The sequence below is a fragment of the Arabidopsis lyrata genome (genome assembly GCF_000004255.2).
Source record: "Arabidopsis lyrata subsp. lyrata unplaced genomic scaffold ARALYscaffold_7, whole genome shotgun sequence".
Lineage (NCBI taxonomy): Eukaryota > Viridiplantae > Streptophyta > Magnoliopsida > Brassicales > Brassicaceae > Arabidopsis > Arabidopsis lyrata.
Window position 1 is genome coordinate 188159 of NW_003302549.1, and position 15705 is coordinate 203863.

The following is a 15705-nucleotide window of genomic DNA, read 5'->3' on the forward strand; positions in this document are numbered from 1 at the left end:
TGGTCTAATAATAATCACCTTGGCGCTTTAGATCTATTAAAGCCACAAAAGATCTTTATATCACACAAAGCATATCTCACAATTTCGAACATGAAACACCATCTTCAAAGACAGATGAAAAGGAACACGCACACACGACAAAGCTACAATGCAAAACCCTAAAACCCAAATAGTCGCAGTCTTGAGCGATAAACATTGAGTATCAAGAAAACTAAACCAAGGCAATGCTAACAAAACGACTACAAAATCTAAGACGAGGATGCTACGAGAAGATAAACGGAAAAGTAAAGGCAGCAAGTAGCATTGCCAATGAAGCGCCGGCTGGTCTGCTTGAGTCTCCCATGGCCAAACCAGCCATCCATGATCCGTCCTGTAACATGGTCTCACCCGTACCCATCTCCGACCCAGTACCCTGAGACCCGTACACAGTACCTTGAACTGGAGTCTGTTGACCCTGACCGGCGGCATAACCCGTATCAGAACCAGGCACAAGATCCGAACCTTGTGAGGTCGACGACGAGTCTGTCACTGGAGGGGAATAGCTAGTCGATTTTTGACTGTATACACAAAATTATTCAAACACTAATCAAAATGATTGCAATGTCAAATCTTTCAACTTGCGTTTTCAAACAACTTTAGCATTTTTTGTCATTTTGAAACATTTGCTACAAACTTTCTCGATTAAATTAATCGTAATTGACAACACAAAGAGAATCTTTTTGCTTTCAAAATGATGGTTTATGAAAAGAAGATAAACACAAACTTTGGCTTTCCCAACGGCGAAAAAAAAAAACATACCCAAAATCATTCATTATACTAAAAAAAAAAAAGTTTTCAAGGAACCCCTAAATTGTGGAAATTAATAAGAATAATACTATAGTAAGTGAGAAATTTGAGGACAGTATAATTATTACCTAGGGGAAGAAGGGCAAAACGTCACCGTATAATCTCCACCGGCGCAAGTGAAAGTGCTCGTAGCATCGTCGTAAGCGTAGCTATACGAGCGAGGACACGCGGCTTTGAACATCTCCGAGTAGACGGAAGGCCGACAAGTCGAAGGTGTAGCGTACGCGCCGCTGCAACAATACTCAGGACTCCGAAACGCTTCACACGCGCTTTTACAAGCGTCTCCGTCGCCGAAACGCAGCTCAGCAGGGCACTGAGTGTTAAGATCCGAAGTGCATCCGGTAGAAGCGCACTGTCCAGATCCACCGGCGACTTCGACTATCATCGGAATGTTGTAACCGTCGACGAGACTAACGTCGTAGAAATCGTCGCCGCCAGTGCCTAGAGTGAACTCGGCGAGAGTTACAGGCGGTGCGGCGCCAAGTCCGGCGCATTCGACAGTGTTGGAGCCGCAATCGCCGGTTGTGCATGTACCGGAGCCAGAACCGTCGAACTTGCAACCGGTTCGAGCCCAGAATCGACCGGACCAACCGGTGGGAGCTTGGAGAGAGCGGGAGGTGCCTTTAGGGAGCTCGAATCCGGTGGTGGAGAGAGTAGGTGAGCCAGCATTCGCTAGGATTCCAGGCCATACGGTGAAGCCGCAGCGATTAGCGAATGTAAATGTTGAGCCATACGAACCTTTAATACCAAAAGATAAAGAAACAAATCAGTGAAAAAATGAAACTTTGAAACGAGGCTTAAGTATAATGTGTAAAGGAGTTTGAAGTAAGTGAGGGAGAGACTCTTCTTCTACTGGGTTTACCTGTGGAGGCTAGGAGGAGAACTATGAAGCTCAATGTGAGAGTGAAAGAGGCGCGACGAGAAGAAAGATCCATTATGGGTTTTTTTTTTTCTTCTTCTGTTCTTGAACTGAATCTAATCAGAAGTGAAGGTCTTTGATGTTGGGAAGAAGATGAGAGAGATTAGTAAAACTGTGAAGCTATTTGAGTCGAAATGGGGTTTTCTTATTTTTTTTCCCTGGATTGAGTGTTACTGGGGGGCTCTATGCCTGAAAGCTGACAAAATTTCTCTTGTCCAATTATTAAAGAATTTTTAAAAACGGGTTTAAAAAAAAGATTATTGGGTGTAGGCCGTAGGGACTAGGGAGAGATAGGACCAAATGGTTTCGGATCTCATTAATTGTTCTATTTTCTACTAATGAAGTCTTTTATTCATTAAAATTCTTTTTCATTTTGTGTAAGATTTCGTTGATCGATCGATCAGTTGGAGCTTTGTGTGTGGTTTCCTATATTAAAAGGATTATTTTAAGGGTGGAGTTTCTGAGGCTACTACTATGCTTCGAGTCTTGACCGCTGATGATCAAATGTATGAAAATGCGACCATGTTATTAGATCGTGTGGCACATGCACGAACAGAGGGAAGCAGATTTCTAACTAGAAATCGATTAGCTTCCCCCTTAGACTGTATAGCTGGTTCAGCCAATGTCGATAGACTGTATGGCTGGTTCCGCGAGTGTAGATTACTACGAGTTGTTTGGAATGACTCGTAGTGAGCGGCTACTGGGCTACTGCGCTGCTCAGTGGGAAGATTTAGTGGCAAAATACAGAGGATAACTCTCTTGTGTCTTTCGTCTTTTGAGGAACAAGAGAGAGAGAGAGAGTTTCACCCATGCCCCTACTACCTGGAGAGCTGGACCCTGACCGAGTCTTTGACTCCTAAATCTTTTCAATATTTTTAACTTCGCCAAGGTAACTGACAAACTACATTATACTCCTTATTATTCTAATAGTTTGATATATTGGAGTTATTACACATATTAAAAACTCAATCATTTTTTAATCATTTTAACATTATTTTTTAATTTAAAATATTTTTTTATAATTATCAACCAATAGTAGTCTAAAAAAGTTAATGATTTATAAGTATTGTATCTTGAAGTTTACAATTTACTATTATAAGTCAATAAAAATAAAAGAAAATTTTAGAAAATCAATATTTGTGGAACAAACAACAAAAGCTAAAACATCAACCTTTTAGGAAGAGAGAGAGTATTTAATTGGCTATTGATTTCCCAAAAACTTTCAAGTCTCCAAAGCCTGACGTATTTATATATATTCCCAAAAAGCAAATTAACATGTTAGTTAATTTCTTTGTTGTATAACAATGCTCAAAAGTATGGCAAAAAAAATTTAAAAGCAAAAAAAATTCACCTTAGAGTAGCTAAATTTTGGTACAGAAATTAAGTTAGGCCAAAAAAGTACTCCAATCTAAGAAACTGAAGGATAGAGGTAGTAAGCCTTGGTTTTGCAGACGAGCGTGCTGTGCAAATGGGCTTATGGGGCTATTTTTATCGACCCCTTATTCTTAATCCGTTAATCACATTATTTTTAATTAGTACACAAGATGGATTTCTTTCTACCTTATGATTGACATAGAAAGAGCAGGTTACGGAAACAATAAGTCTTGGTAAAACAATAGGAAATTTACAATTTTCTACCTTGGTATCACCACCGTAATGCCATATTTTCTACACATGAATTTCCTATCTGCCTGCAACAAGAAAGACGAAATGAAAACAAACAATAACTTCAATAGAGAATGCCAGTAGCCATGTAACACGGACCTGATGTAAGAAGGACTTGAGACATATAAGGAGGTGGCTCAGCTGCTGTGCGGATGCCGCAAATGAATCATGCTCTTGTTTACTAGCGGCAGCGTTGCCCCATCTTTCCTCGATCCTAAAAGCTTCTCGCTGAACAAAACCCATAATCAACACTTACTAAGCTCATTACACCTAAGTACATTTTCAATAATGGAGCTCTTCTATCTAATCTTTTCCAACCATTAAAACAAAACCCATAATCAACACTTTCTCACACCAAATGCTTACATATATGGTCTACATTTTCAATCATGGATCTCCTCATTCCAATCTATGTCGAATTCAATCCAACTAAATCAAAAACTGCTAAAAAGTCATTCAAATTTCAGTTTTAATCTACTAAACTGTTGTGTTACGCTCTATAACCATTGAAGATGATCATATGAAAGTCCATAATAATCAACAGTGGCTCAGATTAGATTCCTACTCATAAAATGACAAGAAACATCTCTCAAATTTTGAACAGAGGCTAAACTAATTCGAAGAGAGGGGCAAAAGGGTCAATATCTCACCTTGTATACGGCGGCGGACAGAAGATGATGAAATAATCGGCTCCGGTGGCGCAAGTGTAAGTGCTGGTCTTGTCGTCATAGGCGTAGCTGTAGGCTCGCGGGCACGCATGCTTAAAGAAGAGCGAGTACACAGAAGGCTGGCACGTGTCCGGCGTCGCGTACGCATCGCTGCAGCAATACCTTGGGTCCCCGAATGCCTCGCACGCGCTACGGCAAGCCACACCGTTCCCTTTCCCACGCGCCACCAGCTTTAGGTCTCTGGGACACGCGCCGTTCAAGTCCACGAGACACCCGGTGGCTCCGCATCCTCCAAGGACGATTTTCTTGGGCAAGATTAGCATCGGGAGGTTGTAACCGTCGACGAGGCTAACGTCGTAGAAGTCAAGTCCTCCGGTACCGTTGAGAGTAAACTCGGCGAGGGTTGCTGGAGGTTTAGCACCGGAGCCTGTACATTCGACTTTTCCTGAGCCACAGTCTCCGGTTAAGCAGACGAAAGAACCGGAGCTCCGATCTTGTGAACACAAGGTTCTTGCCCAGAGACGACCAGACCAGGACGCTGGTATTGCGACGGTTTTAGATTTTCCTCTGGAAAGACGAAAGCCAGTTGTGGGGAGCGGCGCGGAGTTAGCACCGGAGAGCAAACCAGGCCATATCGTGTTCCGGCAACGATTCGTGATCTTGAACGAAATCGGCTCAACTTCTGCCATGGGAAACCAATTCAATCAACGAGTGTAAAGATTGTCCAATCTCGATAAATCAAGCAATACACAGCGATTAATAATTATTACCTGAAAGAGATAAGACAAAAGCCAGGATCATAAACAAGAGGATTCGATTCATCATTGTTGTTACAAGAGGATTCGATCGGATTCTAAAGCTGAATGCTTGAATGAGTAAAAAAAAAAGCGAGCAACTTTACTTTCAGTCCATGGAAATAGCGGCGGAAGAGAGGAGCGAGTGAGAGAGAGAGAGAGGAAGGAAAGCTTCTCTGTTTCTTTAAATCAAACCAAATAAAACCGAAACCGATTATTCTAGTTCCAAACTGGGTTTGGTGAATCCGAAATTAAACCGGTTTTCTGGTTATCCATTTAGCGTTGCGCACGTGGGATTTTGGGTGTGGACCTTCAAACATGCTAGCACTCCGATTTCCAAGGTAACAACGACAACACAGATCTAAATCTTCCCATATCTGCTTTTTCTCGACTTATCCAATCCGAATCGTGTGAGCTACAGTAATATGCGAGCGTGATCATGAAGAAACGGTGGCGTTTTGTACTTAAAGAACAATTAATAATGAGAATGATGATTTAGAGAGCTTCACTTTTTGACTTTAGTATATTTTCTTATGTGTGTATCGAGCTTTAGCTTCCGGGGATTTCTTTGTTTTCTGCCGGTATTGTATTTCGAAAACGCATTCCAAAAACATATTCCACCCATGTATTCCACTCTTGTATTATATAATGAAAATCTTTCAGTGAAAAAAAAAAAAATGAGAATGATGGAGACTGCAATTGGTATTAAATTCCTTCCAGTCCATACAACTTAAATGCCATTCAATGCAACCATGAGCAGATAGATTTTGTCATCTATGGGCAGCCGAATCTTATCCATCGTAACCCATAAAAGAATTCAACCTTAAAACGATGATCTCACGATCTAAGTATCCAGATCTCACGATTCATTCAGATGATTAAAACAAAACCCAGAATATTTGCTTGCATATGAACACTTGAAACAGAGCAACAAGAAGCATTTCACCCATCACAAGTACCATAAATAAGTCCTAATCCGAAACCATCAAGAGATTAAGAAAAAGCAACTAACAAAGACAGAGAGAGATTAATCATAATAAGCAAAAAGCCGATAATAGAAAGATAGAAGGCGGCGAAAAGAAGATCCGATCACTTGTGAGATAACCGACTCACTCCTCTCTACCACCGGACCGGCGTTGGTTTCAACGTCCACCGCTGGTGCAATCCCTGGCGAAATGTCCCGACTCGCCACAGCTGTAGCAGCTTCCACCGCCTCCGCCACCTCCGCGGCCGCCTCCTCCGCCGTAGTTGCCTCCGCCTCCTCCGTAACCTCCACCGCCTCCTCCGTAACCTCCACCGCCGTCAGAACAGTCTCTCGCCATGTGACCGGGCTCACCACACTTGTAGCAGTCGTTGCCTCCTCGGCCACCTCCTCTTCCTCCGTATCCACCGCCACCGCCATATCCACCTCCAGATCCGCGGCCACCACCTCTTCCGCCACCGAAACCGCCACGTCCGCCAGATGACCCACCGCTGTTTCCTAGGACGGGAACGCCGTCGGGTCCAGACACATCGATGGCCTTGGGACGGCTGTTGTTGTCCATCTCAACCTCGAACTCGACAGCTTCATCGGCAGCGAGGCTTCGGAAACCCTCAGATCTGATGGAGGACTGGTGAACGAAGAGATCGTCGCCACCGTCGTCAGGAGTGATGAAGCCGAAACCCTTCTGGGTGTCAAACCACTTGACGGAGCCTTTGCGCCTCTCACCACCGCCGTTGTCTCCGCTCATTCTGATCGAAATGTCTTAAAAACTCACTTTCTCTCTAAATCTCCAAAAACCGAAACCCTAGAAAAAATTCACACTCTGGAAAACCTCTCTCCTCGCAGCTGCTGTTTATATGCGTAGGAGAGGTGTGGCAAGGGTATGACTGCCACGTCACCCACACAATTTCATTTTTCCATGTTGCCAAGATTAATTTTGAGAAATTGTTAAAAATGCCCCTTTTTCAATACCCCTTTTCAAAAATGCCCCCTTTGAGAGTCCATTTTTAAGTTTGCCCTCTTTTAATTTTTAATGACCATTTTACCCTTATTTGAAACAAAATTATGTCCACAAAATACAAAATATTTTTTGGCGGGAAAAGTGATCCTGCAATTTTCCCGCCAAAACACTTGTAAAAACCTTTAAAAAACCTTGTAAAATTTTCCCGTAAAAATTTTTCCCGCCAAAAAAATTTTTTTGCGGGAAAAGTGATTCCGCAATTTTTTTTGCGAAATTTTTTTGGCGGGAAAATTTTTGGCGGGAAAAATTTACAAGGTATTTTAAAGGTTTTTTACAAGGTATTTACAAGTGTTTTGTAAGGTTTTACAATGTATTTTAAAAGGTTTTACAAGGTACTTTTAAGGTTTTAAACCTTATAAAAAACTTGTAAAACCTTATAACTTGTAAAAACCTTATAAAATAGCTTGTAAAATCTTATAATATCTTATAAATACCTTGTAAATACGTTGTAAAACCTTTTAAAATACATTGTAAAACCTTATAAATACCTTGTAAAAAACCTTTAAAATACCTTGTAAATTTTTGGCGGGAAAAATTTTCCCGCCAAAAATTTAACGCCAAAAAAATTGCGGAATCACTTTTCCCGCAAAAAAAAATTTTTGGCGGGAAAATTTTTTGGCGGGAAAAAATTTTACGGGAAAATTTTACAAGGTATTTTAAAGGTTTTACAATTTTTTACAAGTGTTTTGGCGGGAAAAATTGGGGGATCACTTTTCCCGCCAAAAAATATTTTGTATTTTGTGGACCTAATTTTGTTATATTTCCTTATATATTTATGATATCTTTTATTAAAAGAAGGGTAATTTAGTCATTTTGTACATAAAAGGGGTATTTTTAAAAATGGACATCCAAAGGGGGCATTTTTGAAAAGGGGTATTAAAAAAGGGGCATTTTTGTGAGTCTCCCATTAATTTTTTGGAAAAGGAAATATATTTTTAGATCTTTTTCTATGTTGAATTTTTACTATTTACTATATTTCTTTTTTAATATAAAATTATTTCAGCAATCCAAATTGTATATCCGAGCATTGATTAAGATTTTTAGATTTTTTAAAAAATTGATATTTTGGGACTGTTTTTGAATAGTAAAATTAGTAAGAGAGAGAGAGATAATTAATAAACATAAAAATTGCGTTGATTTCGAAAATGAATCTGCAACTAAAATTTAAACAAAAGAAAACAGAATCTGTAACTCAAAAACAAAATGGGCCAGGCTTATACATTAATAATCCATTTCGGGAAAGAGAATGGATCGTTGGCCCAGCAAGCGGTTGCATCTGGACGGTTGGGGTGTTTTTCAGGAGGTATATCAGCCGTCAGATTCAGATCTAAAAAGCTCTCTGGGAATAGAGAGAGAAGATCATTTAATTTTCTTTACTTGGTAGGTATTTAATTTTGGTTGCAGTCAACAACAACATTAAAGAATGATATACGACGTCAGCAGATATTTCAACTGGTCAATATACAAATTTCTCAATCTTCTGGTCAAAATAAGCATTAACTGTTCATGAAGCAGATATATATAGTATATACTACTTCAAAATTCTAAATAGTACTCCCTCTGTTTCATAAAGAATGTCGTTTTAAGGTTTTATTTTTGTTTTACAAAGAGTGTCGTTTTAGGTTTTCAATGCAAAATTTAATGATTTTTTATGTTTTATGACTATTAGTATTCTGTATATTGTTTTACTATTGGGCAGATTATGTTTAGGTATATAGTTAATGATGTTTTTGTTTAGAAAAAATAAAAAATTTAATGTTTTCTTAATCTGTGTGCAAAACTCTAAAATGACACTTTTTGAGTATTTTTTACCAAATAGTATAATAATTGTATGAAGAAAATTGAGACGACTATTGACCGCATAGAGATTGTCTGTCCTTGCTGGATCTCGATTTTGAGTAGTAAATGTGTAAGTTTATAGAAGTTTTATTGAGGGTTCAAAACAGATCCTGTTGACGAATAATATGTTTTTTTTTTTTTTTTGTCATCAATAATAATATGTAAATATCACAAATTTAGCTCTTAATTCTAAGAATGTGTAGAAGTAAACTGGTAACATTTCATTATGAGAGGGAGAATAATACGACTCAAAACGCAGCCGTTTAAATAAATAAATAAAAAGGTGAACTCTCTTGCTGCATCTATAATGCCCGAGAGATAACTCAAAAGGAGTGGTGTCGCCGCTGATCTCAGAATCAGATACTCCTGGTTAGGCTTGTTTCTGTGGATCAACACCTTTTGTTTTCTGACCACAAATAATCTTTGACATCTCGTGGGGCTTATTAGCCTTTACAGTCGTTTTTTTTTTTTTGAAGTGATTGAGATCTAACCTCTAATAATTGGGATTTTGCACTATGCTTAGAGGTAACCTATCGTTTCCACACACTAGTGATTTTCATTCTTCAACACTTACTTGTGTCTTTTCCCTTTAACTCAGTTTCCTTCATATGTCGCTTTATAGATTGATCAAAGAATGGAATTAGAGAGATGCATATTGTGTCATTAGCTACTGATATGAGAATTCTAGCATAATTAATTCTATTTAGACAAGATAGAATTGGCATACCCCCAAAATCACACTGGTGTCACAAAAAGAGCCATTATATTGTAGCAGAGATATATAGTCCTCTCTCAGGTTAGCTCTCTTTCACTTTGTAAACTATATATAGACTAGTTTGTTTTCTATCATGAATCTGCGTGCTTCTTCCTTCTGTTTTGCCAGTCTATGGACTGCTGCATCATCTGAAAAAGTATAACTATAGTTGAAATCTCTTCCTTAATATATGTCTTCTCATTTTTGGGTGGTTTTCTTACTTCATCTCTGAATATGATCATTCTTTTCATTACCAACATTTTGAGTTTATACACTACCTATATATATGAAGAGAAATACTACTATTTGCTCTGCAGAATTCTTTACCTTGATTTTGGATCTTTGACAATTGAATCAAATATTTAGTAATGTATATGAAGATACACTCTTAAATCAAACACACACACTGACGTGTTTTCATACACAAGGATTCCTAACAACACAGCAGCCATGTTCTGATTCTTTTCCTTTAAAATATACAAAGTCTGTCTCTACACACGCTCATTCCTCAGGCCTTGCCTTCAGCTTTCGCAAATGTGAGCCCAACGCAAGCATCAACAAATTCTTTATCTATGAAATCCGTTGAGAATATCTGCAGCTTGTCAGCACATCCTCTCTTTACACACTCGATGATGAACACCTTGGCGTAGCAATGGATCCTCTTAGTCACCGGTTTTACACACATTATCGGGTTATCAGGCTGCGGCGTCACAGTGTTCTCCACCCGGTAGAAGAATTTCCTGTAAGTAGCCGGTTGCTGCTGGCTCAAATGCTTGATGTTGCTCTCGAATTTGGTCGATGGAAGATCCGTATCGATCCAATTGTCTTTCAGGTAACCGGCACTCCACAGCGGATCGCCATGCTTAGGCTGAGGCGATTTCCTCGGTTTCCAAACGCAGATCACTCTCTTGGTAAGCAGCTCAGCGACTGTCTTGGTGAACACGTGATCGTCCTGGTGAATCAGATGCTCTCCAAGCTGTTCCACAAGATACTTATCGAACTCCGGTGGATCTTCGTGTCCAAACTCTGTTCTGATCTCAAGAATGACAATCTCGGACTCTGTTTCGGACAGAAACCGTTTGAGATCGGCTAATACAACGTCGACGCTGTAAGTCTTGAGGATACCGTGGCAGACACGGCGATCTTCTTGGACACGAATGTCAAGGACTCGAGTACCAGCCACGAGCTGGTTATAGATGGAGAGAGATTGACACTGAGCAAAAGGACGAGACACAAATCGTATACCGATTTTGTTGGTGGCGGAGTCGTGCGTGCCTGGCCAGACGATCTTGTTGATGTGAAGCTTTTCAGGTCCAACGCCGGACATCCAGTTTTTACGATCAGAAGGCATGTAATCACAGCCAGGAAACTCGCAGCCGCAAGATTTCTCGAGATCGATGAGGGCTTTCTTTTCCGTGGAGATGGCTTTTCGCCGCTCGAGTTGTTTGGAAAGGTGAGACCCCATTGGTGACTGGTGAGGATGAACCCTTTCCCTTTGCTCTCTCTCTCTCCTGATCACTATTTTATTGATTTCTATTCTTGCTTTTTTTAAAAACGTTCCACGCCTTTATAAATGAACATTTACTCATAAGTTGTTATGATTGTTTTTAAAAAAAAAAAATATTATTGTTATGCTTTCTTCTGTTTCTGTTTATTATTGGTACGAAAAAGTTGCGAATTATACGTTAATTTTTAATAATTACGCTACTTTATCAATACACCGTTTAGATCAATTACTATAATTTTCTTGCAAATTTTTTTTTTTGTGGGAACATATATGTGATAAATGGAACCGATTGATTGGTTGAGATATATTCAAAGAGTGGTTGGGTTGTAATTGATGGGAGAGTGGCTTTATACTTTATAGTGTATGGTATTGGTAGATCCATATTTGATTTTTTGTTGTATTGATGTCTTCTTTTTTAGTTATTATTTTGTCACTTTCTATGAGCTGGCTTTCTCCGACGTGAAAGATATCAATACAACGTGATTTTGATTTCATAGACGAATGTGTTTTTTTTTTTTTTTTTTTTCATTTGCTATGCAAAGACACACATGTTAAATTTCAATTGAAATAAAAGTCGATCCAAAAATTTAAATAAGGCATCGATAATTAATATTTTGGATAAAATTTGGATAGGATCCGACGGGAAATCAATCATAGACTCACTTGGCCCTTTCATGTCTTTTGTAACGCTATCACAAATATTACTATCCACGAAAGATTTGTAAAACAACAATTTTAATCTGAAAAGAATGATTGCAACATAATTATAATCTCATGATCCTGCAAAAATCAGTTTTAATCTGAATTATTAACGTAGTTGGCGTTTTTATTATTTTGATTGGAACATATATAAATATATATATATATATATATATATTAATAATGGTAAACAGTAGCATCATATCGGAGAACAGCATCACCGGTTTTCATGTCAATCTTATGTGTTTTTATTTTGACGAAACCTCTCGCCATTCTGAATTTCCCACGGCCACCAACTATCGCGATCTCTCGCTCTCCGGCCTCTTCCGCCACCGGATTCCTCGAGAAGATACTGATTGAGCTTCCATTGAACTTCCCCGTCGTGAAAGCCAAATCGACGTACATCACAATCGAGAATTTGCTCATCTCTTTGCTCCCGGAGACATACATCCCTTGACCGTTCCCTATCTCTTTCGAATGTTTCTCCGGTCCGACGGTGAGTGGATCGTCTATTGCAAAGAGGCTTCCAAAACCCACCGGAGACTCTGAGCCGCCGGTGAGATTGGCATGTGCGATTCTAACGGCGGTAGGGTTTTGGCCACTGAGGGTATCACGAAGATAGAATCGGACACGTGTCACTTTTTCCTCCTTCATATTAGCCGGTTTGGTTTTGCAGTAGTAGGACTCGTGACGCGCTGCCAGAACGGCCACGCTCAAACAGAGTGTGAAAAATGTTACGAGTGTGTTCTTCATAATTATAAAAATTAAGAAATTGATATGAAGGATTAGTATCCAAATGTATCTAAAACATACTACTATATAGTGTGATCACTTAAAGTTTTAGGAAAGTTTTTTTAGGCAAAGATTTTCTTCTATAAAAAGATACTACACAATTGGAAAGAACAGATTAAAAGAGTGTATATGTCATTTATTCAGAAAATCTAATGATATTTTTCTATATAAGAAAAAGAAGTAGTAAATGCATAGCATTCAGGTTCATTATGAATATAGAATACTACAGTAATCTCTCGCGAAAATAATGCATCTACACCTTTTTTTTTTCCTCTTTTGGGGATTAAAATTGGAGTGGGGTTTAGACAGAGTTTTAGTTTTCGATTTGGATTAGATCAGTTCATTTTATTTAGAGATAATAAGCCATAGTTATCTAAGCCAAACCAAAAAAAAAAAAACCATAGTCATCATTCATCAAGTAAATAGAAATTATACGAGACCATGGAAAAAGATATATTTCCGCCAAATTTCTGTCTATATATATTTCATTTAAGGGGAGATTTGTTGATTTCAAAAATTTCTACTTGATATTGATATGTTCAAATTTATAGTGGTGTTTTTGACAACTTTAAAAACATCTATAGAGATTTATTTATTTTTTAAAAATTATCATTCTAAAAAGCTTTGAGATTTTGCTAGAAAAGAATAACAGTATTTTTTGGGTTTAAATAAAAAAAAGACAGAATAATACAGTAGTACTTTATTTCGATAAGGACCACGCGCACCTCGAGAGCGTTAAGCGCGTGTTATCAAAATGGCTAATCAAATTCAACTCCAGAGAGCGCGTGGGGTTATCATATTCCCCGTCTCACGACACTCAGTATGCTTGGTGTGTGCTTTTTTTTTTTTTAATAACTTTCCAGTACTGTAGAATTTTAATCTGTACAGGTTTTATTCCTCACCACATATCTTTCTCCTTTTTCTTTGCAAGGTGGACTACACCGATCAAGATGATTAAAGAATTCGGGTCAGATCTGATACTACTGGGTCGGGTTAAGTCGGCCCAATTGGGCTCTTAATAATAAACAACACTCACTCTACGCAGTACGCACCATTGATCACCACTGCCAACCTAAAGGCGCTCCCAAATTCAAAGAAAGAGTAAACCAATAATGAAATTGTACAACTCGTAAAAAATATAAAAGACACGCAAAACCCTAAAAATTTGCAACAGAGTATGCAAACAAGACTGAGAGACAGAGAGAGATTATAAAAAGACCCTACCAAAATTTTCTATCCAGTTCCCCACACAACTTTTAACTTATCCAAATTAAACAACACAAATTCTCAGAAGCTAAACTTGGAGAACCCAACTTGTTCTATCACAATCCACAAAAATGCCTTTTGACTCTTTAGATTTTGTCATCCGTCTCTTCCTTCTTAGCCTCTTCTACAGCTGCTTCCTTCTCAGTCTCTTCCTTCTTAGCCTCTTCTACAGCCAGTTCGCCCTCAGCCTCTTCCTTCTTAGCCTCTTCTACAGCTGGTTCCTCCTCAGATTGCTCCGTGCTTCAATGTTCAAAGACAAAATAATCCAAGAGTAAGAAACAATCTCACAAGATTTAAAACTTGCCACATTACCCAACCACACTGATTATATTACCATCACGCAGAAAGAGAAAAACAGAGCTCTCAGAGAAACATGCGATGCCATATGAAAAAAGCAGAAAAGAGGGATTCAATCTTTCAGCCTAGAAAGAGGTTCACTTCAAGACACCAACTTGCATGTATGAATGAAGGTAGAAAAAAGCTAATAACACCAAATTTAACATATTAAAAACTGGTTTCCCCAAAAACTAGATTCATAACTCATGATCATCAAATATCTCACTATCAGTTATAGCATATATATGAATCTATATCTCCCACAACATTCACAATTTTCTTAGACCCATATCAATAATTTCCACGGACACTAAGAGATCACAACCACATACTACTTTGCCAGTCTAAAATAATATTATCAAGCAGGCAAACTAAAGAAACGAATAAACCAAGTTTTGTAGTCAAAGAAGATATACCTTTTCCTCCAACTTCTTTCAGTACGTTCGTCGTCTTTGCGGCCATTGCCAAGGCCAAAGCCCCCCATCTTCCCTGGAGATTTCTCATCAGGCTTCTCAATGGCTGCAGCAACGTCCTTAAGCTTGTCAGCCTCGAGCTTCTCGTCAATCTCTTTCCAATCCTGGCCTTTCTCAGCCAGAACTTCCTCTCTAGGTCTTGCGTTCCCAAAAGGATTGGCACCTTTAGGTTTCTCGACAATGACCAAGACCGGACTCTCCGGCTTCACTACCTCCACAACGGCCACAGGAAGTGTACGTGGCTGTAACACCAATCTCGGCCGTGAGCCAGCAGTCGGTGATGGCACGCCGTTTGCACCACTGCTCTCTTCTCTTCTCCTCCCCCAGGTGTCCGAATCAGAACTACCTCCACCGCCGTATTGAGAATCACGGTTTCTAGACAAGGATTCAAAACTTCCCCTTTTCTCATATCTCCGGGGCTCCGATGGCTTAGAGGAGACCCAGCTATCGACTTCATCAGCCTTGGACTGAGATTCGAAGAATCCTCCGCCGGCGCCTCTCTCTCTTCTCTCGAATCCGTTTCCGCCAATTGGTTTCTTGGCGGCGGCCCAGTTATCATCCTCATCCGCACGCGAGGGACCCGAATCCCTACTAGGTTCCCTGTCCCTGTTGAATCCACCGCCTCTCCTTTCCCCATCCTCCGAAACCCTAGACGAACCCCACCTCGAGCTGGACGATTCATCTCCGTAACGACCCCCGCCATAGCTCCGGAAACCACCTCCAAGCTTAGATCTATCAAGCTCATCAGCAGAGCGTTCACGTGGACCGGTCGGAAGAGATACCAGCTCAGCCTGAGTGAGACGCTCCGTCTGTGCCGCCGCCTTAGCGGAACCGTAGGTAGCGAATTCGGCGAGAGATATGGTTTGGGCCTTCTTCTTCTTCGTTTTGGTGGTGGCAGCAGCGGCTAAGGAAGGGAAATCGGAGGAATCTCCGGCAGAGGATTTCTGTGTGGAGGGAGGGGCTTGTTGCTTGAGTTCAGCTTCGTGTTCCTCGGCTTCAAGAGCCCAAGCACCAGGCTTTGCCCAAACAGATGATACAGCAGCCGCCATGGTTGGATTCGTCTTCTGCTTCTTCTCTCTTCGTTGTGTGAATCAAAAATAATGAATGGCTCTCCTTCTTTAGACCGCACCAAATCTCGATTTCC

General features: G+C 39.8%; 6 protein-coding genes across 7 annotated transcripts; all 6 read right to left on the bottom strand.

The window, feature by feature from the left end:
* Window positions 1-34: 34 nt before the first annotated feature.
* Window positions 35-2085, bottom strand: LOC9302887 (pathogenesis-related protein 5). Its single transcript, XM_002868806.2, has 3 exons — window positions 1709-2085; window positions 915-1584; window positions 35-557 (listed from the first exon to the last, which is right to left on the bottom strand). Exons 1-3 carry the CDS (start codon window positions 1779-1781, stop codon window positions 263-265), a joined length of 1038 nt encoding a protein of 345 aa, XP_002868852.1. The 5' UTR covers window positions 1782-2085; the 3' UTR covers window positions 35-262.
* A 1141-nt stretch (window positions 2086-3226) lies between these two features.
* On the bottom strand, window positions 3227-5314 carry LOC9304925 (thaumatin-like protein 1b). Of its 2 annotated transcripts, none has more exons than XM_021018707.1 (4): window positions 4869-5314; window positions 4081-4780; window positions 3530-3658; window positions 3227-3452 (listed from the first exon to the last, which is right to left on the bottom strand). In XM_021018707.1, the coding sequence occupies exons 1-3, from the start codon at window positions 4921-4923 to the stop codon at window positions 3568-3570; spliced, it is 846 nt and encodes a 281-aa protein (XP_020874366.1). In that variant the 5' UTR covers window positions 4924-5314; the 3' UTR covers window positions 3227-3452; window positions 3530-3567. The 2 variants fall into 2 exon arrangements, with proteins under 2 accessions (XP_020874366.1, XP_002868853.1); XM_002868807.2 differs by having other exon boundaries at window positions 3227-3456; window positions 4869-5311.
* Window positions 5315-5729: 415 nt separating this feature from the next.
* LOC9304926 (cold shock protein 2) lies at window positions 5730-6804 on the bottom strand. The gene has a single exon (XM_002868808.2). It carries the CDS (start codon window positions 6620-6622, stop codon window positions 6035-6037), a length of 588 nt encoding a protein of 195 aa, XP_002868854.1. The 5' UTR covers window positions 6623-6804; the 3' UTR covers window positions 5730-6034.
* A 2389-nt stretch (window positions 6805-9193) lies between these two features.
* Window positions 9194-11072, bottom strand: LOC9302888 (PI-PLC X-box domain-containing protein DDB_G0293730). Its single transcript, XM_002868809.2, has one exon. It carries the CDS (start codon window positions 10951-10953, stop codon window positions 9997-9999), a length of 957 nt encoding a protein of 318 aa, XP_002868855.1. The 5' UTR covers window positions 10954-11072; the 3' UTR covers window positions 9194-9996.
* Window positions 11073-11639: 567 nt separating this feature from the next.
* LOC9304928 (dirigent protein 15) lies at window positions 11640-12861 on the bottom strand. The gene has a single exon (XM_002868810.2). The coding sequence runs from the start codon at window positions 12445-12447 to the stop codon at window positions 11872-11874; it is 576 nt and encodes a 191-aa protein (XP_002868856.1). The 5' UTR covers window positions 12448-12861; the 3' UTR covers window positions 11640-11871.
* A 712-nt stretch (window positions 12862-13573) lies between these two features.
* LOC9304929 (eukaryotic translation initiation factor 4B3) lies at window positions 13574-15684 on the bottom strand. Its single transcript, XM_021018741.1, has 2 exons — window positions 14505-15684; window positions 13574-13992 (listed from the first exon to the last, which is right to left on the bottom strand). Exons 1-2 carry the CDS (start codon window positions 15608-15610, stop codon window positions 13839-13841), a joined length of 1260 nt encoding a protein of 419 aa, XP_020874400.1. The 5' UTR covers window positions 15611-15684; the 3' UTR covers window positions 13574-13838.
* Window positions 15685-15705: the final 21 nt, after the last annotated feature.